At 42.2% G+C, this 21,121-nt stretch overlaps 1 protein-coding gene and 1 long non-coding RNA gene across 3 annotated transcripts in view; both read left to right on the top strand.

Annotated features, from left to right (window-relative positions):
- The window catches only part of LOC118402106 (beta-1,4-galactosyltransferase 2-like), a 150,909-nt gene that overhangs the window by 108,093 nt on the left and 21,695 nt on the right, over nucleotides 1-21,121 (top strand). For both annotated transcript variants that reach the window (XM_035800017.2, XM_035800018.2), the window contains 2 exons: nucleotides 15,868-16,055; nucleotides 17,791-17,913. In XM_035800017.2, the coding sequence (XP_035655910.1) occupies nucleotides 15,868-16,055; nucleotides 17,791-17,913 (311 nt within the window). The remainder of the gene's footprint in view (nucleotides 1-15,867; nucleotides 16,056-17,790; nucleotides 17,914-21,121) is intronic.
- On the top strand, nucleotides 18,287-19,097 carry LOC127911035 (uncharacterized). The gene is made up of 3 exons (XR_008077422.1): nucleotides 18,287-18,455; nucleotides 18,518-18,765; nucleotides 18,797-19,097. It is a non-coding gene; the product is annotated as an uncharacterized LOC127911035 (long non-coding RNA).

Below are 21,121 nucleotides of genomic sequence, written 5' to 3'. Positions count from 1 at the left end.
TCAGCCAGGAAGCATAGGAACTGAGAAGTGGTCTGATCACCACCTGCAGAACCACTCCTTTATTGGGGGTGTCTTGCTAATTGCCTATAGTTTCCACCTGTTGTCTATTCCATTTGCAGAACAGCATGTGAAATGTATTGTCAATCAGTGTTGCTTCCTAAGTGGACAGTTTGATTTCACAGAAGTGTGATTGACTTGGAGTTACATTGTGTTGTTGAAGTGTTCCTTTTATTTTTTTGAGCAGTGTATATTCACCCTCTTTGCTATGAAGCCCCTAAATAAGATCTGGTGCAAACAATTACCTTCAGAAATCACATAATTATTTAAATAAACTCCACCTGTGTGCAATCTAAGTGTCACATGATCTCAGCACCAGTTCTCAAAGGCCCCAGATACAACACCACAACACCACTAAGCAAGAGGCACCACCAAGCAAGTGGCACCATGAAGACCAAGGAGCTCTTCAAACAGGTCAGGGACAAAGTTGTGGAGATGTACAGATCAGGGTTGGGTTATAGAAAAATATCATAAACTTTGAACATCCCATGGAGCACCATTAAATCCATTATTAAAAAATGGAAAGAATATGGCACCACAACAAAACTGCCAAGAGAGGGCCGCCCACCAAAACTCACAGACCAGGCAAGGGCATTAATCAGAGAGGCAACAAAGAGACCAAAGATAACCCTGAAGGAGCTGCAAAGCCCCACAGCGGAGATTGGAGTATCTGTCTGTAACGGCTTTCTTCCTGGGAAGGAGAGGACAAAAGCGCAGCGTGATTAGTGTTAAACATCTTTAATAAAGACGATAACCGAGAACACTACACAAAATACAAAACAATACATGTGAAAACCGAAACAGTCCTGTGTGGTGAAAACAAACACAGACACGGAAAAAATCACCCACAAACCCCAACACAAAACAAGCTACCTAAATATGGTTCCCAATCAGAGACAATGACTAACACCTGCCTCTGATTGAGAACCATATCAGGCCAAACACAGAAACAGATCAACTAGACACACAACATAGAATGCCCACCCAGCTCACGTCCTGACCAACACTAAAACAAGGAAAACACACAAGAGCTATGGTCAGAATGTGACACTGTCCATGGAACCACTTTAAGCCGTACACTCCACAGAGCTGGGCTTTATGGAAGAGTGGCCAGAAAAAAGCTATTTCTTAAAGAAAAAAATAAGCACACATGTTTGGTGTTCTCCAAAAGGCTTGTGGGAGACTCCCCAAACATATGGAAGAAGGTACTCTGGTCAGATGAGACTAAATTGAGCTTTTTGGCAACCAAGGAAAACACTATGTCTGGCACCAACCCAACACCTCTCATCCCCCTGAGAATACCATCCCCACAGTGAAACATGGTGGTGGCAGCATCTTGCTGTGGGGATGTTTTTCATCGGCAGGGACTGGGAAACTGGTCAGAATTTAAGGAATGATGGATGGCGCTAAATACAGGGGAATTCTTGAGGGAAACCTGTTTCAGGCTTCCAGAGATTTGAGACTGGGACGGAGGTTCACCCTTCCAGCACGGACAATGATCCTAAGCATCCTGCTAAAGCAACACTCGAGTGGTTTAAGGGGAAACATTTAAATGTCTTGGAATGGCCTAGTCAAAGCCCAGACCTCAATCCAAATGAGAATCTGTGGTATGACTTGAAGGAGCTGGAGCAGTTTTGCCTTGAAGAATGGGCAAAAATCCCAGTGGCTAGTAGATGTGCCAAGCTTATAGAGACGTGCAGCTGTAATTGCTGCAAAAGGTGGCTCTACAAAGTATTGACTTTGTGGGGGTAAATAGTTATGCACTGTCGGGTTTTCAGTTTTTTCTAATATTTCTTGTTTGTTTCACAATATAAAATATTTAGCATCTTCAAAGTGGTAGCCATGTTGTGTAAATGAAATGATACAAACCCCCCAAAAATCTGTTTTAATTCTAGGTTGTAAGGCAACAAAATGCCAAGGGGGTGAATACTTTCGCAAGGCATTGTATCCGCATGTAGTATTGGCTACTTGGGTCTACTCATACCTGCTTGTATTTACATCACCCATGCACTCTCTATATCAAGGACAGTTGTCTACACACTCAATGAGCTACAAATAATGACTGTATTTCCAATACAACTCACCAGATACTTATTTTAAAGGCAGAGATGAATACAAAACAACTCAAAACAACCTAGACCATGAATTTGTTTTCAATAGTCTCTGTCTAGACAGCTGCACTAATGATTCAAGTTTCTAGACGTATTTTATGATATACCTGACATGCTTTGTTGTTTGATGTTAGATTTGAAGTAGCAATTTAATCTGGAGCTCCAATACTCCCTAAGGGGAGCCATGTTAAGCATTGAATTCATCCGGATCTGTTTCTATTCAACAACAAAGGACACATCTAACTAGCTCAAACCTACAATGGTCTAGTTACGTCATATTCATGTAATTCATGAAATCCTAGTGTCATTGTAACGGATGGATCTTCTATCCTTCTATCTCCTAAGTACTACTTTGGGTCTTAGTTGTTAGATTTTTCTAATGGCATTTGCCATTCTTGAATCCATGTCATTTATGGATAGAAGTGGAGTCATGCCATCAATTTATTAAATTGTGTGTGTGCACTTCCCTGTTTTATTCAGTGTAATTGGATGGGTAATTAAAGTGTAAAAGCAGTGTCAACTAACTGTAAATCCTGCTATTCACACTCTCTCTCTCACACACACACACACACACACACACACACACACACACACACACACACACACACACACACACACACACACACACACACACACACACACACACACACACACACACACACACACACCAGGGTTTAAATACACAATCCTATTACTGGTGGTTGGAGCAGAATGAGGTCCATTTAGAAAATCAAAGACAAATTATTTAATTGCCTAATGTCCTCTCCCTTTATACACTGAGTGTACAAAACATTAAGAACACCATGTTATAGACTGACCAGCTGAATCTAGGTGAAAGCTATGATCCCTTATTGATGTCGCTTGTTAAATCCACTTCAATCAGTGTAGATGAAGGGGAGGAGACAGGTTAAAGAAGGATTGCTAAGCCTTGAGACAATTGAGACATGGATAGTATAAATATTGAAGGGCCTTTGAATGGGGTATGGTAGTAGATGCCAGGTGCACCGGTTTGTGTCAAGAACATTCCACGCTGCTGGGTTTTTTGTGCTCAACAGTTTCCTGTGTGTATCAAGAATGGTCCACCACCCAAAGGACATCCAACCAACTTGACAAAACTGTGGAAAGCATTTGAGTCAACAGTGGCCAGCATCACTTTTTGAAAGGTTTCCGACAAATTGAGGCTGTTCTGAAGGTGAAGGGGGGACAAATCATAAATAGGAAAGTGTTCTTAATGTTTTGTGCACTCAGTGGATGTGCTCCATTTTTTTGTGATTGTGTGACAGCAATCATGTGGGAATGATCAAGTTGCTTCTTTTGACATTTACAAAATTACATTTTAGATTGTGAGACAGCTTTATTCACTCATGTTTATTGGAACATGTATTGATGTTGTTAATAATGTCTAATGCACATGTTGGATGCAGTTTCTTTGTCTTTTTATTGTGCAAGATATTAATAATGAACCATCTAAAAATGTCTGGGGTCTGCTCAACGGAAGAGAGAGGATTTAGTATTTAAATATTTGATTGGTCAAACACAAATCAGTAGGAAAATCCTGCGAACGCAGCATACATGATGATGCCAACAAAGTGATAACATTTGACAAGGGTTAACACCAACCATGGATGGCATCTCCTTCCATTGCTTGTAGTAAAGTGTCCATACTGCAGTATGTTTGGCTGCAGGGCCGTTGGCTCTCCATTCTGATGGGGAGTTTGTCTACTGTAGGTGGACAGAATGCGTTGCGTTATTACCATTCTGACACTGAGGTTGTCGAGGTGGACACACAGGCAGCAGACTGCTCTGGGCTCCTGCGGCTATGGAACTGGGGGTTAACCTATCTAAACTGTCCATACTGAGAGTTGCTATCGACAGCAGGGGCCACAGTAGGAGATCTGTGTCCCAAATGGCATCCTATTCCCTTTATAGTGCACTACAAAGATGACATAGACAAGAAGCTTTAAGTGCACTTTCGCATTCGATTCGTCAAAACGTAGTGCACTTTAAAGGCACTAGCATGCCATGTGAGACGTAGCCATTGTTTGTTCTCCATATTGCTGACCTTTAAAGCAGTGGTAAATTGGTCAGCTTTTATCGTGCTTTAATTATAGACTGACCTGAGATAGATATATAAAAGGATTTAGGCTACCCCCATCCAATCACATTGTTGTCCAGGGCACTGAGAATTCACACAGTTCAGGTGGAATCAATTTACAAAGAAAGGAAATGGAATCAAATCCTGCCATGCAAGGATCCCCCTTCAACCACCCAGCAAATGCATCAATGGCTTCATGTTCACAAGTCCAATATTTTATGACGGGTATGAAGCCAGAATACTCAGTACAGAATGTTTCTGTTTTATATACACCACTCTGTACCCTTACCAAAACACATTTTGCCAGTCTGAGTAAATCCATTAAAAAATAATAATAAAATACCCAGGCTCAAACATTCAATAAACAGTACGATATTGGATTTACAGTAATAACATACAGCAATTATGATATAGTTGACAGAATGTGTTTAGATTTTCCCAGGTAGGATATATTTACCAGCACACCATTTGACTACATTGAGATGATTTGTGCTTGGAACACATCATGAGGAACATGATTTCATACAATGTTCTCCCTAGTCGTTAATAGAATGATGATTCTCTATTTCAATGATTCTCAACACATGGTGTAAAGCAACACAAGACATGATGAGACAGATGCTCTTGGAATAATGAAAGAGAGCATTCTGAAGGCTCTTGATCATGTTCCAATGCTCACCACTGGGACCAAGTACAGTATTCATTTACATTCGTATCATTCTGATAGTACTACTACATGTGCTCCTGCAAAGACTGCTGCTCGCCAGGTGTAGACGCTCTCATCTTGACTAATGTGAGGATTTTCACAGACATGGAGCTGCATTTCTAATTATGTATCTGTGCATAGGCCTGAAGGTACTAGTAGGGTTGCACATTTTGGGGAATATTCAGAGGTGGAATCTTTCCATGGGAATTAATGGGAATATATGGGAATTAACGGAAATATATGCAAATTAATAATAATACCAATTAAATGTAGATGGTTTTTTACATTGGATATATTTACCATATCATATGGAGACAGAAACATAAACATTTGACCTTATCATAAGTAGAGATAATTGCAAATGATTAAATCCTTCTAATATAATTTTTTTTGTAAACTATTTTGTTATTATTGAATTTAACTTTAATTAAATGAGTTGACTCTTCACATGGGATGATTTCACTGAACAACAAAATAAAAGGAATATTGAATGGTCCCCAAAGATCCATCGCGTCTCCCAAAAACGTTCTGTAAAATGATAATCTAGAAACTAAAGCTTTGGTTGTCTTCCTCTCTCCCTGGACTCTCTCCCTGGACTACATTGAAATGATTTGTGCTTGGAACACATCATGAGAATTAATGTGGTGCTCTTATTCTTCTCACTTTGCTTGGTGAGGTAGATTGCTGCTATAACTTGATGAGCCTTCACATACCTAACCATTTCCTTGGCTCTCTTGTAGAGTGTATCCATTGTTTTCAGTGCCATGATGTCCTTGAGGAGCAGATTCAATGCATGAGCAGCACAGCCAATGGGTGTGATGTGAGGGTAGGACTCCTCCACTTTAGACCAAGCAGCCTTCATGTTTGCAGCATTGGCTGTCACCAGTGCTAATACCTTCTGTGATCCAAGGTCATTGATGACTACCTTCAGCTCATCTGCAATGTAGAGACCGGTGTGTCTGTTGTCCCTTGTGTCTGTGCTCTTGTAGAATACTTGTTGAGGGGTGGAGATGATGTAGTTAATTATTCCTTGCCCACAAACATTCGACCACCCAACAGAAATGATTGCAATACATTCTGATTTCTCTATGATTTGCTTGACCTTCACTTTAAATTAGTTGAACTTTGCATCTAGCAAATGAGTAGATAAAGCATGTCTGGTTGGAAGGGTGTATGCTGGGCGAAGAACATTCAGAAATATCTTACAATACACATTGCCTGTGAGCATCAGAGGTGAACCAGTTCCATACACAGCTTGAGCAAGACATTCACCAGCATTTCTCTGACTACATTCCGCCATTGAGGTTGCTTGTTGTGAGGACTGAGGGAACTTTATGCACATGGCCAGATGATTCTACATCTTTCTTGCATTCTTCACATATGATTTTGCACAGCATTTGCAAATGTATACAGCTTTTCCTTCTACATTAGCTGCAGTGAAATGTCTCCACACATCAGATAGTGCCTGTGGCATTTTCCGGTAAAGATTAGAGAAGAATGAGTTTAAAAAAACACAAATACAATTCCATGTACAGATCGAGTTAAACGGTTAGACTAAACAACTCCTTTGTAAGATAAATGTTTTAAAATGAAACATGTATGGAAACAGGTGAATTAACACTCCTCAGTTAGCAGGCTCAAGCAAGCTAAAACCCACATGGTAGCAAAAACGAACTATCAGAAATTGTTAACAAGTTAGAAATGATTTAAACACACTTTGCTGTAGGCTACTATTTACTAGTTAACAAAAAATAATGCATGTCGTATAAAATATATTCACCCCACCCAGTATTGTAATCAAAACTTACCAGAAAGCATGTGGTCCTTGGCTCAGACAGTGTAGTAGTGTGGGCTAAATAGCATCTCATTAGTTTGCAAGATCTTGAGAATCAGCTGTACATGTGATGTAAGAATGCACTGTGCATGCAGAGGGTTGCAGTTCCATTGAATTGGGGATAGTTTATCCAAAATATGCCACAAGACCTAGAATTGCCTTATGTGTATCCCACAAAAAAAAGGTTGACTGTTGTAAGCTAACATTTTTGATGAATTTAAGCAGAATTCCCCAAATTCCAGGGTTTAACTTCCCATGAAATATTTCAGAAATGTATCGGAAAGTTTCCGACCCTTTGCAACCCTATGTACTAGGAGGATAGTTACACATCTTCCAACCACGTTTCATTTGTAAAGTCAAGTCTCCGGTTTACTGACGTGAAAAGAGTGCTACAGTTATTCAATCTGTCGATGTGCCCTTGAGCAAGGAGGCTGACCCTGTAAAACAACACATTTTACTCCACCTATGTGACGACAAAACATATATATTTGTATATTTTTTTGGGGGGGGAGTGAATGTGGTCAATGTGGGGGATAACAACATCCTTTTTTTTATCCAGTTAACAGGTTCATTTAAGAGAGTGGCATTCCTATTCAATTTCTCCTATCTCTGTGAAGGGGAATGAATAGGCAGTTCTTATAAAAGCTCTTGCGGACAGTATTTTAATTAACAAATGGAATACTACAGTACTAGCAGTAGGGTTGTGTCAGAAATGTCACCATATTCCTTACATAGTGCGCTACCAAAGCCTGATCAAAAGTAGTACACTATTTAGGGAATAGGGTGCCATTTGGGATACAGATGACAATTGAAAGTACCAACTGTACTGTAGTTGATCCAGAGTTATGCATGTATCATGAGGAGCTATGTTATAGTTATGCTCTAAAATGGAAATGGAAAAGATGGGGAGGAAATCCCTTTGCCGACATCTTCGTCAAACAGAGACAGTAGAGAGACACTTGCATGTCATCAGATAGATAGATCAAGTCTACATGCTACAGTAAAACATAGTAGTTGTTTCCGGCTCAGGGGACATGGTTGAAAGTAAACCATCCAGTCGTTTAACAGCAAGCCATCCATCCACCACAGAGAGAGGAGTCCATCAACTCTCTCCACCTTCCATCCTGGAAGAGAAACAAATCATGTGTGGTTGGCCTAGTATCCTGTTTGGTTGGCCTAGCATCCTGTGTGGTTGGCCTAGCATCCTGTTTGGTTGGCCTAGCATCCTGTTTGGTTGGCCTAGCATCCTGTGTGGTTGGCCTAGCATCCTGTTTGGTTGGCCTAGCATCCTGTTTGGTTGGCCTAGCATCCTGTTTGGTTGGCCTAGCATCCTGTTTGGTTGGCCTAGCATCCTGTTTGGTTTGCCTAGCATCCTGTTTGGTTGGCCTAGCATCCTGTTTGGTTTGCCTAGCATCCTGTTTGGTTGGCCTAGCATCCTGTTTGGTTTGCCTAGCATCCTGTTTGGTTGGCCTAGCATCCTGTTTGGTTGGCCTAGCATCCTGTTTGGTTGGCCTAGCATCCTGTTTGGTTGGCTTAGCATCCTGTTTGGTTTGCCTAGCATCCTGTTTGGTTGGCTTAGCATCCTGTTTGGTTGGCTTAGCATCCTGTTTGGTTTGCCTAGCATCCTGTTTGGTTGGCTTAGCATCCTGTTTGGTTGGCTTAGCATCCTGTTTGGTTGGCTTAGCATCCTGTTTGGTTTGCCTAGCATCCTGTTTGGTTGACTTAGCATCCTGTTTGGTTTGCTTAGCATCCTGTTTGGTTGGCTTAGCATCCTGTTTGGTTTGCCTAGCATCCTGTTTGGTTGGCTTAGCATCCTGTTTGGTTGGCTTAGCATCCTGTTTGGTTGGCTTAGCATCCTGTTTGGTTTGCCTAGCATCCTGTTTGGTTGACTTAGCATCCTGTTTGGTTTGCTTAGCATCCTGTTTGGTTGGCTTAGCATCCTGTTTGGTTTGCCTAGCATCCTGTTTGGTTGGCTTAGCATCCTGTTTGGTTGGCTTAGCATCCTGTTTGGTTTGCCTAGCATCCTGTTTGGTTGGCCTAGCATCCTGTTTGGTTGGCCTAGCATCCTGTTTGGTTGGCCTAGCATCCTGTTTGGTTGGCCTAGCATCCTGTTTGGTTGGCCTAGCATCCTGTTTGGTTGGCCTAGCATCCTGTTTGGTTTGCCTAGCATCCTGTTTGGTTGGCCTAGCATCCTGTTTGGTTTGCCTAGCATCCTGTGTGGTTGGCCTAGCATCCTGTTTGGTTTGCCTAGCATCCTGTTTGGTTGGCCTAGCATCCTGTTTGGTTGGCCTAGCATCCTGTGTGGTTGGCCTAGCATCCTGTTTGGTTGGCCTAGCATCCTGTTTGGTTGGCCTAGCATCCTGTTTGGTTGGCCTAGCATCCTGTGTGGTTGGTCTAGTATCCTGTGTGGTTGGCCTAGCATCCTGTTTGGTTGGCCTAGCATCCTGTGTGGTTGGCCTAGCATCCTGTTTGGTTGGCCTAGCATCCTGTTTGGTTGGCCTAGCATCCTGTGTGGTTGGTTTAGTATCCTGTGTGGTTGGCCTAGCATCCTGTTTGGTTGGCCTAGCATCCTGTTTGGTTGGCCTAGCATCCTGTGTGGTTGGTTTAGTATCCTGTGTGGTTGGCCTAGCATCCTGTTTGGTTGGCCTAGCATCCTGTGTGGTTGGCCTAGCATCCTGTGTGGTTGGCCTAGCATCCTGTGTGGTTGGCCTAGCATCCTGTGTGGTTGGCCTAGCATCCTGTTTGGTTGGCCTAGCATCCTGTGTGGTTGGCCTAGCATCCTGTTTGGTTGGCCTAGCATCCTGTTTGGTTGGCTTAGCATCCTGTTTTGTTGGCCTAGCATCCTGTTTGGTTGGCCTAGTATCCTGTTTGGTTTGCCTAGCATCCTGTTTGGTTGGCCTAGCATCCTGTGTGGTTGGTTTAGTATCCTGTTTGGTTTGCCTAGCATCCTGTGTGGTTTGCCTAGCATCCTGTGTGGTTTGCCTAGCATCCTGTTTGGTTGGCCTATCATCCTGTGTGGTTGGCCTAGTATCCTGTTTGGTTTGCCTAGCATCCTGTGTGGTTTGCCTAGCATCCATTTTGGTTGGCCTAGCATCCTGTTTGGTTGGTCTAGCATCCTAGGCATGTTAGTGCATTATATTGAAATGTGTGATTTACAACAGTCAGAATGACATCCTCATTAAAATGGCATTTGAACAGGTCAAATACATATATTTTTATATACAATTAGGTATTATGATTATGGCTCTAGATTGCAGGAAAAATCTGTTTCAGGTGTTTGAAAAATGCAAAATTCTCCAACCCCATCCATTCTCACGTACTTTGTGCCCCTCTAAAATCATGGGTGCATGACGCCCCTGCTGCTGTCTCAAAATGTATTATATAAAACAACAGTTTTAAAATTCCTAATACATCATACAGGCACTATCTCTTTATCAACCACGTTTATTTACAAATAGGTGATTTATGTTCCCTCGGCCCAGTAAAAGCCTTATCAGTATCTCACTGCACCAGTTAATAACCAAGTGTATGTCCCAAATGGCATCCTATTCCCTACATAGTGCACTACTTTTGACCAGATCCTTATGGGCCCTGGTCAAAAGTAGTGCACTTTGTTAGGGAATAGGGTGCCATTTGGGAGAATGCCCAAGTGGAAGCCATGGTGTGTTAATCACACTACAGCCGATGAGTTGGAGACTGCTCCATTTTGCTAATATCTGTTACAATTTCAAACCAGGCCATGTATAACTAACAGGTTTAATTAGTTTGGATTGATATTCATATCACATGTCCAATGGAAGAGACGCCTGAAAACTCTCATCTTGTGTACTTCTCAAGAGTATCTTGTCCTGTGCCGCTTTCCCCTGTTGGATCATTTTTTCCCCCAGTTTTTTCAATCTCTCTGTCTCTCCGTCTCTCTCTCTCTCTCTGTCTCTGTCTCTCCCCTTCTCTCTCTCTCTCTCTCTCTCTCTCTCTCTCTCTCTCTCTCTCTCTCTCTCTCTCTCTCTCTCTCTCTCTCTCTCTCTCTCTCTCTCTCTGTCTCCTCTCTCTCTCTCTCTGTCTCTCTCTCTCTCTCTGTCTCCCTCCCTCTCTCTGTCTCTCTCTCTCTCTCTCTCTCTCTGTCTCTCTCTGTCTCTCTCTCTCTCTCTCTCTCTCTCTCTCTCTCTCTCTCTCTCTCTCTCTCTCTCTCTCTCTCTCTCTCTCTCTCTCTCTCGCTCTCTCTTCCCTAAGAGTAGAATATGCTCTTTCATAATACTTAGTGTATCATGTTGCAGTTGGTAATGGAAAGGGATATGAGATTACAGTTCTGGTACATCTATTCTTTAATCAGCTATCAAAGAGATGTTAGCTGGTTTCTCTGATTGGGGGGAAGCCTTTTCATGTTCAGTTGACTATCCGAGGTCATTAAAGGAGTTTTCACACAAACCTACAGTAAAACCAAGAAATACATTTTTTGCTGATGTGAACCACATCTAGGCTAGTAGTTTGTTTCATTCAATATCTCTTGTATACCAATACTACAGCAGAAATGTCCTTCTTTGTGGGATGTTGTTAATGATATTTCCAAATGTTTTGTGGCATGCTCGCATGAGATCCAGTTAGTTGCATGTGGAGAGTTGCCTTAAAAGGAAATGGCAGGATAAGCGATCTTTTCATGCCATGTATGCTTAATGCATCCGGACAGATACGAGAACATCGCAATCAAATTAGCAGGGCTTGTCGTGCATGCTTACACAGCAGAAGCCCCAAATGTTTTTTTCTTCTCTTAGCAGCAATAACACCAACGAACGGGGGTATAACTCACAGTGACAGGGGGATTTGAGGAGCCTCCGTCAGTATTATTGCGAGGCAGCTTGTGCCCAATTGCTCCTAATACAAAGTGATTTGAAGCCATCAACACTATGCGTGACTCACCCACCCAGAGAGTCATCCACAGGCACCTGGCCCAGTTAACATGGAACATCCTCCTAATAATGCAACAATGTAGAAAGTCTTGGCTCAGCTTGTCAAACTGTTGAGAGTGGTCCAGTAAATCCTCTCTTTCCACCTCCGTGATCATTTGGCACGTCTGACTCCTGTGACTCCTGCCTTTGTGATGTGGCAGTTACCACCTGCTCCCCATGGCCTGAGTGCTGCTTGTCTCAGTCTAATTCAGGGACATGTTGGCCGAAGCCATTTGAGAACAACACAGTGAGTGAAGGACAGTCCTGGTTGGCTGTCGCTGCCTGGATGACTGTATGATGTGTGCTGATCTGCACTGAGTGACACATGCCACCAAACCTCCCATAAAGCTACTGTGACCTATGCTGTCATGTCACAACATTCCAAATGCTACAGTCTGCTTGTTTATCAGTGTACATTCCTGCTGCACAGTACCTAGCCATAGTTCCTTTAATGCATGCACTATGTTTTATGTTTTGTACCATGATCTCTTTAATCCTCAAGGGAGGTTTTGAATTACATTTTGCATTTGAGTAATTTAGCAGATGCTCTTATCCAGAGCGACTTGCAGTTAATGTATTCATCTTAAGATAGATAGGCCCAACATGTCAAACCATTTGATATTGACTTTCATGTTGGAATGTCTGTGCTACTTCTAATCTCTCTGCTTTACATTCGACCAGCTATGCATCTTATGCAGCAGCACAGCATCGGAGTGGAGCATGCTGTTGGATCGATGTGTGTACATGTACTGCGTGCCTCAGTGGCTTCGTGAGATAATTGCGTGCTTGTCCATGTCTTATGTCTCGCACAGTATTTTATGGCCTGTTTTGTCATGTTCCGCCCAGTGTGATGTGCGATGTAAAGCTATTGATGAGACAAAGAGAACCTCCAATTGAATTCTCTGGAGTGCGTAGCCTTTATTAGGACGGGAATTGTCTTTGCTTCAATAGCCCTGATTCATTACTGGAAATGAGTTAGCCTGGCCCTTCGCCAGCCAGCACCTCTCCCTTGTAAGAGCCTTTCATAAAGCCAATGCTATGGTGGAATATGGTTATTATGAAAGCAAATGCTAATGGGCCTTTAATGAGCGTGCTAGAATTCTAGATGTTGATGTGAAGAGGAGATCACGCCCCCAAATCAAAGATACTGTAGTTTACAAAAACAACATCAGCAAGTTGTTAGATATTGAACAGTGAATCATCTTAAAACAGAGTGCATATTTGAGTTTTATCTGATAGTGTCATGCTTTACCTTATTATGCCACTTGTTCCCTTACACACACACACACACACACACACACACACACACACACACACACACACACACACACACACACACACACACACACACACACACACACACACACACACACACACACACACACACATACACACACGCGCGACGGCCCTCAATCTAGTTTAGTTCTCACTGGTGACCTCCCTCACCCTGCATTGATAGCAGCAATGGGTGATAGGGTCAGTCTGCTGGGGACTGATAAACTCAGCGCACGGCGGCAGTCCGTCCGACAACGCTGAATGCAATCACTCAAGAATGACCCAGGCATCGCTGGGTCTGAGGGTTGGACCTAATCTGTCTCCATAGCAACTGTCCAGGTACATCTGACTGTGACTGCGGTCGGTCAGCCAGCTGGGAGAGTTGGAGGGAGACAGCGTCGGCGTGGCAACACAGTGGCGATACAGAGGGAGAGCCCTGATGAGTTATCCTGGTGATTATCAGATAAAGATAATGGGGTTGATTGCCTCTCACAGGGCATGTATAGAGAGAACACCACTGAGCTGCCAGAGAGAGGCAGGACAGGACAATACTGTAAGATGGAAGGGAAAGTTATCTCTCTGTCTCCTGTTCTTGGAAGTTGTGGAGTTTCTACGGATGCGTCTGTCAGGTATGGGCTGAAGGTAATGGTGGATTGGACAGTACCATACGCCCCAACATCAGTCATTTTAGGTGTACTATAGTTAGAATTTTGGAATTATAAAAAAAATACATAATTTTCTAGCTCCTCCTCCTTATTCTGTCAATAGTTAGGAATCCCCTCACCTTAAGGCTACTGCCAGTCTCTTTTCATTCAAGGTTACTTTTTGTAGATTGACAACACAGACAGATCCATGTCTGCTGGTGAAGGTTAAGCACAAGAATTAACATGAAAACCTTTTCCAACCTGAAGCTGAATCTGACACTGAAATGCATGAAATATTGGATAATTAATATTTCAGAATAACCCAGAAAAATAGTCAGGAACTTTCTGTTGTTGTGCTGAGTGATGAGATTTGCTTGATTAGCAGGTCCCATTCAGACTCTCTAACCATCTGTTTAAAACCCATGTCTCCTGACCCTATCATCCTAACACCAGCACTCTTCTTCTGTGGTGGCAGAATGGTGGGTGTGCAGTCCTATCGTCCCTATTATGGATGTGAATGTTCCTCACAGCCTTGTGATTACATAAGATATGCAGCTCCGTTTGCGATGCCTGGTGGTTCAGGGGGAACATGTCTTATTAAAGCAATAAGAATGACTCCAATATTGTTTAATGAGCTCACCAACTGGAGGAGAAAAAAGGCAATTTGGCATTTTAAAGATATATTACCTTATCTATCTTTGTCTGTGGGATAAAGCCACAAGTCTCTAATGTTCCATTTTTTGTGCCACTGAAAATATTAAAATGAACATGAGTATTGATTGGAACCAGAGCTTGCAAAAGAGAGACACATCATCTTCTCTGCAAGAAGTTTGTAACAGAATATTTTTGTTTCCTACTTTAAATATATATATTTAAAAAAAAATTTTTACCCCCTTTTCTCCCCAATTTCGTGGTGTCCAATTGTTAGTAATTACTATCTTGTCTCATCGCTACAACTCCCGTACAGGCTCGGGAGAGACGAAGGTCGAAAGCCATGCGTCCTCCGTGGCACAGCTAGCGCTGCGATGCAGTGCCCTAAACCACTGCGCCACCCGGGAGGCCCTGTTTCCTCATTTTTAATGATGAAAAATATGTTTTTAATGTATTATACAGCTCTTAGCTACGTTAAATCTAAAAACAGATTTTTATGAAGCCAATATAGGTTGAAATCTTGTCAAAAAAATATATATAAACAAAGGTGTTGACCTTGTTGATCTCATTTTACTGATAACTGTCCTCAGCGATATGTTTGTACCAAGTTAATGTGCTCCTCATGTCTCCTCGTGTTTGGAATGCCAGTGCCAGTGGATTTGTAACAATAGATTTTACCTGAGGATTATTTGGTTGCATTTCAGGTATTACAGGATTACAAGGGATTATGTGTTGAACTAGATTATGAGTTCAAATGTTTAAACTGGTACGGTACTTGACCTGCGACACTCTGATTGGACCTGTAATCAAAATAAGCGAAACATGTTGTGATGTGTAATTTTTCTTTCCGTAACATTGTTTATTTTTAGTTGTCAGACATTTAATGACGGCCATTATTCCTGTGGAGTTCTTTACAACATGGACCTTTGTCTAAACTGTCCTTATGCACAACATGGACCTTTGTCTAAACTGACCTTATGCACAGCATGGACCTTTGTCTAAACTGTCCTTATGCACAACATGGACCTTTGTCTAAACTGTCCTTATGTACAACATGGACCTTTGTCTAAACTGTCCTTATGCACAACATGGACCTTTGTCTAAACTGTCCTTATGCACAACATGGACCTTTGTCTAAACTGTCCTTATGCACAACATGGACCTTTGTCTAAACTGTCCTTATGCACAACATGGACCTTTGTCTAAACTGTCCTTATGCACAACATGGACCTTTGTCTAAACTGTCCTTATGCACAACATGGACCTTTGTCTAAACTGTCCTTATGCACAACATGGACCTTTGTCTAAACTGTCCTTATGCACAACATGGACCTTTGTCTAAACTGTCCTTATGCACAGCATGGACCTTTGTCTAAACTGTCCTTATGCACAACATGGTCTGACAGGACCATCAATCAACACGTTCATTTGAGGCTTGCAAATTCATCCTTCAGAACCCATTATGAACTATGGCAAAAATATAACTGAATTCACTTAAATCTCAGTGTCCATCAGTTTCCGACCAGTTTTTTTCCCGGTGTTATCTTGCAGCTTGGTGAGGAAACCTTCAACAGAGCCAAGCTCCTGAACGTGGGCTACACCGAGGCCCTGAAGGATGCAGAGTATGACTGCTTCATCTTCAGCGACGTGGACCTCATCCCTATGGACGACCGTAACCTCTACCACTGTTACGACCAGCCACGACACTTTGCCATCGCTATGGACAAGTTTGGCTTTAGGTAGGTCGATTGTATTGTGTACTCTCACTCCCATGTATATTTACTCTAAAAGAAATCTGTTATTCATTTTCTGAGCCTATATTCTCCTACCATCTTAAGCTTATTCATTCGGAAAGGGGATAGTACTCATATACAAGTTTGAAGGTATTGTTTTGGGACTGCACACGTGATCTGTACAGAATGATGTAACCCAAAGTACTGTTGGAGACTCATCCCCAGTTCATTTGACTGACTTTAAGATGAACTTTCCCTCTGTCTTTCATTGGAATCCGCCCAGCGCTCTCTGATGTTTCATTTTCTGTATGGGGCCAAAGAGCAACCCGATCCTAACACATTATTTTATATCGCTTTTGTTCATGTCAGCAGTCAAGACATATTTTTTGGTGGTATCATTTTACAAATAACTTTACTTGCTGTTGATAACACAAGCATTTTAATGTCGAATTGAATACCCACAACTTTATCCAGTGAATGTGTCCTGCCCCTACTGTACACTGACACCCACAGCCTGAGTTAAAGTGAGCCTTTTCCCACATCTAACTCAGCCCTATCCACATACTTTATAGCCTTCAAATTGGCAATATAGTTACAAAAAAGCCCTGAACACACTCATGCCAAACAGACAAATTCACCCCAATGCCATTTTACCTGCTTGGATATGCAATTAAAATTGCTGTGTAATTTGTGACAGATTTATTGAACACAATTCCTCAGCATCTAGCCAGGCTTTGTTTCCAGTGCCTGTGGACGAAGCAGCCTTTTTGCTAAACATCTTATGCAAGGCCCTCAATGCACCAGCGTTGACGGCTAATATCAATAAACTGTGATGATAATCCCATTTCTAAACTGTATGGAATTCACACTAGAGGGGCTTTCTCCTGGCTACAACATTACTTTCTCTAATGACTCACACATCCTCCAGCAAATAGGCTGCTTAGAAACACACAGACACGGATGCACGCACACACAGACACGGATGCACGCACGCACAGACACGGATGCACGCACACACAGACACGGATGCACGCACGCACAGACACGGATGCACGCACACACAGACACGGATGCACGCACACACAGACACGGATGCACGCACGCACAGACACGGATGCACGCATACAAGGACACACACACACACACACAACATTTTCTCTATATTGTTTGTGTGAAGGCTGCTGCTACAGCAGATGTCCTCATTAGTTTTTAGCTTGTTGTCTTTTTACATAAAGCTCCCTGTCGCTGGCTCTGTCTGACGTCACAAACACACACACACACTCACCACTGGCCTGAGGCAGACTCCAGGCACCCGCCATGATACTCGGCTAACCTTCTGCACCGTGGAACATTACAATAGGGCTCTGTAGAAAGGCTCTCTCTCCATCTCCAAATCTTCTGCATATCTTCAAGTCATGTGCATAAATAATAGCACCTCACATCAAGTGACACTTTTAACCCTTTAATTAACTTTTGAAGCAATCCGAGCTACTGTAGCTATAGAAACAATACATTGTTCATTTATGTATTTTTATTTTGTTACTTCTGCTCGCATTCTTACAGTATACACATGAAGTGCATGAATACAAAATGTGTTATGTTGTAATTTTCAGTTGTCTTGAATGCAATACAGTAGAGTATCCATATTTGACAGGCTTGTTTTTTTTAAAGGCCAGGATCTGTAATGAACCTCAAATCTGACAACCGCCTCAATGCTTTGACAGTTATTTTCCCCTTGCAGGCTTCCTTACGCTGGGTACTTTGGCGGGGTTTCTGGGCTGAGCAAAAAACAGTTTCTCAAGATCAATGGCTTCCCTAACGAGTACTGGGGCTGGGGAGGAGAGGATGACGATATCTATAACAGGTAGGACTGCATGGCAGAAATATTTAAAAAAAAAACACCCATCAATCCCAGCACAGCACAGTACCAGAAAAAGAATGGTGCAGCCGTTTTATTTGACACTTAGATCATAGCTGATACAGTCGTTTGCATATTGGTTAAAATATTTTTACCTTTATTTAACTAGGCAAGTCAGTTAAGAACAAATTCTTATTTACAATGACGGCCTACTTTGGCCACACCTGGACGACGCTGGGCCAATTGTGCGCCGCCCTGTGGGACTCACAATCACGGCCGGATGTGATACAGCCTGTAATGATGCACTCTTGCACTGCGATGCAGTGACTTAGACTGCTGCGCCACTCGGGAGCAGAATCAGTCATCGCTACTTTAACAGCTTTGAATTATTTAACGCTGATAACATTCTAAAGGCACAGATGAGGTATTAAAAGAGTGAAGTAGGCACAGATGAGGTATTAAAAGAGTGAAGTAGGCACAGATGAGGTATTAAAAGAGTGAAGTAGGCACAGATGAGGTATTAAAAGAGTGAAGTAGGCACAGATGAGGTATTAAAAGAGTGAAGTAGGCACAGATGGGGTATTAAAAGAGTGAAGTAGGCACAGATGAGGTATTAAAAGAGTGAAGTAGGCACAGATGAGGTATTAAAAGAGTGAAGTAGGCACAGATGAGGTATTAAAAGAGTGAAGTAGGCACAGATGAGGTATTAAAAGAGTGAAGTAGGCACAGATGAGGTATTAAAAGAGTGAAGTAGGCACAGATGAGGTATTAAAAGAGTGAAGTAGGCACAGATGAGGTATTAAAAGAGTGAAGTAGGCACAGATGAGGTATTAAAAGAGTGAAGTAGGCACAGATGAGGTATTAAAATAGTGAAGTAGGCACAGATGAGGTATTAAAAGAGTGAAGTAGGCACAGATGAGGTATTAAAAGAGTGAAGTAGGCACAGATGAGGTATTAAAAGAGTGAAGTAGGCACAGATGAGGTATTAAAAGAGTGAAGTAGGCACAGATGAGGTATTAAAAGAGTGAAGTAGGCACAGATGAGGTATTAAAAGAGTGAAGTAGGCACAGATGAGGTATTAAAAGAGTGAAGTAGGCACAGATGAGGTATTAAAAGAGTGAAGTAGGCACAGCTACAGGTCTTTTTAAACGCAAAATGTATGCCTGGCCTGTCACTTTACTTTATCATTGAAATACTTTTTTTCCTGAATGTCCAGATAGAATGTCATTGTCCTTCCCAACCCCATTCTCTCGCAGTGCTGCTAGCTCACATACAGTCAAAACTTTAATAGCATGATAGTAGCGGCAATAGATTTGATCCATTAAAGCATCAAGATTTCCCCTGAGATGTTTCCTTCAACAGAGCTATTTTTGTTTCAGTGGATGATCTGGGATGTTATCCTCCTGCATGCTGCTGCTTAGGCCAATACATGAGCGTGAAAGGCTACATTCAATGTTGTAGACACCAAAATAAGCATGTATAAAAAAGCATAAAGGTTGTCTTTCATCGAAATCTAGAATATTTTCAGGGCTCACTTGTTTTAATATCATTTTATATAAAGCAATTTGAAATGTCCTTGAATATACACTGGATCTCATGGCCAGGCAGAGAGGGGACTGATGATGATGGTGTTAGGCTAGCTTGCAGCAGAGTGAATAGACTCAGGCTACGTCCCAAATGACACTCTATTCCCTATATAGTGTACTACTTTTGGCTCTGGTTAAAAGTAGTGCACTATATAGGGAATAGGGTACCATTTGGGATAAAGCCCCAGACTGAGCTGTGCCTAGAGGGATGCTGTTGGTCTCTCCCCTAGGCACTCAGCGAGATGGTGATGTGTGAGTGATGGGGCCTGGGCTGTTGCTGGTGTCTCTCGTTCTCTCCCCCTCTCTTACAGCCCCTGTGGGGATGGCTCCTTTCCCTGGGTCTAGCTGCTACAGGACATGGCATCCTAGCCCAAATTGGGGCCTGCCAACACAATCCCAGCTCGGGGGAATCCATGTCCCTGTTCAGTGCTTTGAGGCCGTGCCCACAGTCTGTTGATCAGAGGTCCAAGGGATGTCAGTGACAGCACTCTTCCCTCTTTAAAATCACATCTTCTTTGTAGGCTAGCATATGGGTCCTTCCACATAAAAAAAACACAAGAAAGAGGATTTTGACACCTACCATCTCAGATTGTTCTGAAATCGTTTCTGTAGTTAGTGACAGATACGATTAGCATTCCTGAAACATTATTTTGTTTAAATATAATTTGATCTCTGAGAAATTAAATGAATTGATTGCATCCAAATTTGCCATTTTAATTTATAGGATTCAGATAATATTCAATAAATATAGTACCCAACATCCAATTTGGACTAAACTTCTTCCTACCAATGAGTAAGCCATGAAGGAATCGCAACAAAATGTCAAAAGCCACCCACGGACCCCCCATACCCTATGCCAATCCCACCCCAACAACCAGTATACCAGTTCTCTATGTTTGACAAGTAGTGTGAAGCTATGGCTTGTAGTATTACTTCTCCATACCATGTAATGTAGAGAACCCAGCCACAAAGTCATAACAGCTTTCCCAATTTGGCAACAAATGCCACTCCGGTGGGAGAAATCAATAGGCAAATATCACAGACAATCACTGGCGTGTAAGTAATACTGTGAAACACTATGATTCCAATATTAGTGCTAGATATGTTATGGACATTATCTGAAATTAAAATGCTAAAATTAAAAATATTAAAAATATGTGTAGCAACTTTCATTTCCATGAGATAAATTTCAACAAAATAATGTTTAATGAATGCCAATATTACCTGTTTGTATCTACAGAAATGATTTCAGAACAATCTGAGATGGTGGGTGTCATTGCTTGCTGAAATGACATGGAATGACTCCTATGACTTGTAGAGAAAGAGAGAGAGTGATTGATTCCTTTGTGACAGTAAGGTTCAGTGGGTTCAGCCTAAAGCAGGGACTGCACCTGCCTGGAGTGCACTATGTGGCACTGGCATACTGGCTCACAATCCCGTATTGTAATAATAGCTGATGCCTCACACACTCTGTGATGTAGCACAACAGATCTTCCAGCAATGAGAGAGGCTAACTCAGATTAGAGTGATTAAGGGGAGTAGTGTGTTACTGTGTTGACACATTGTAGTTCAGAAGAGCACAGTCACCAAGAATCCAACCACAGTTAATTTTAGAGCAGTAAAGACAA

The sequence above is a fragment of the Oncorhynchus keta genome, chromosome 23 (assembly GCF_023373465.1).
Source record: "Oncorhynchus keta strain PuntledgeMale-10-30-2019 chromosome 23, Oket_V2, whole genome shotgun sequence".
Classification (NCBI taxonomy): Eukaryota; Metazoa; Chordata; class Actinopteri; order Salmoniformes; family Salmonidae; genus Oncorhynchus; species Oncorhynchus keta.
This window is presented reverse-complemented; position numbering and strand designations above follow the sequence as displayed.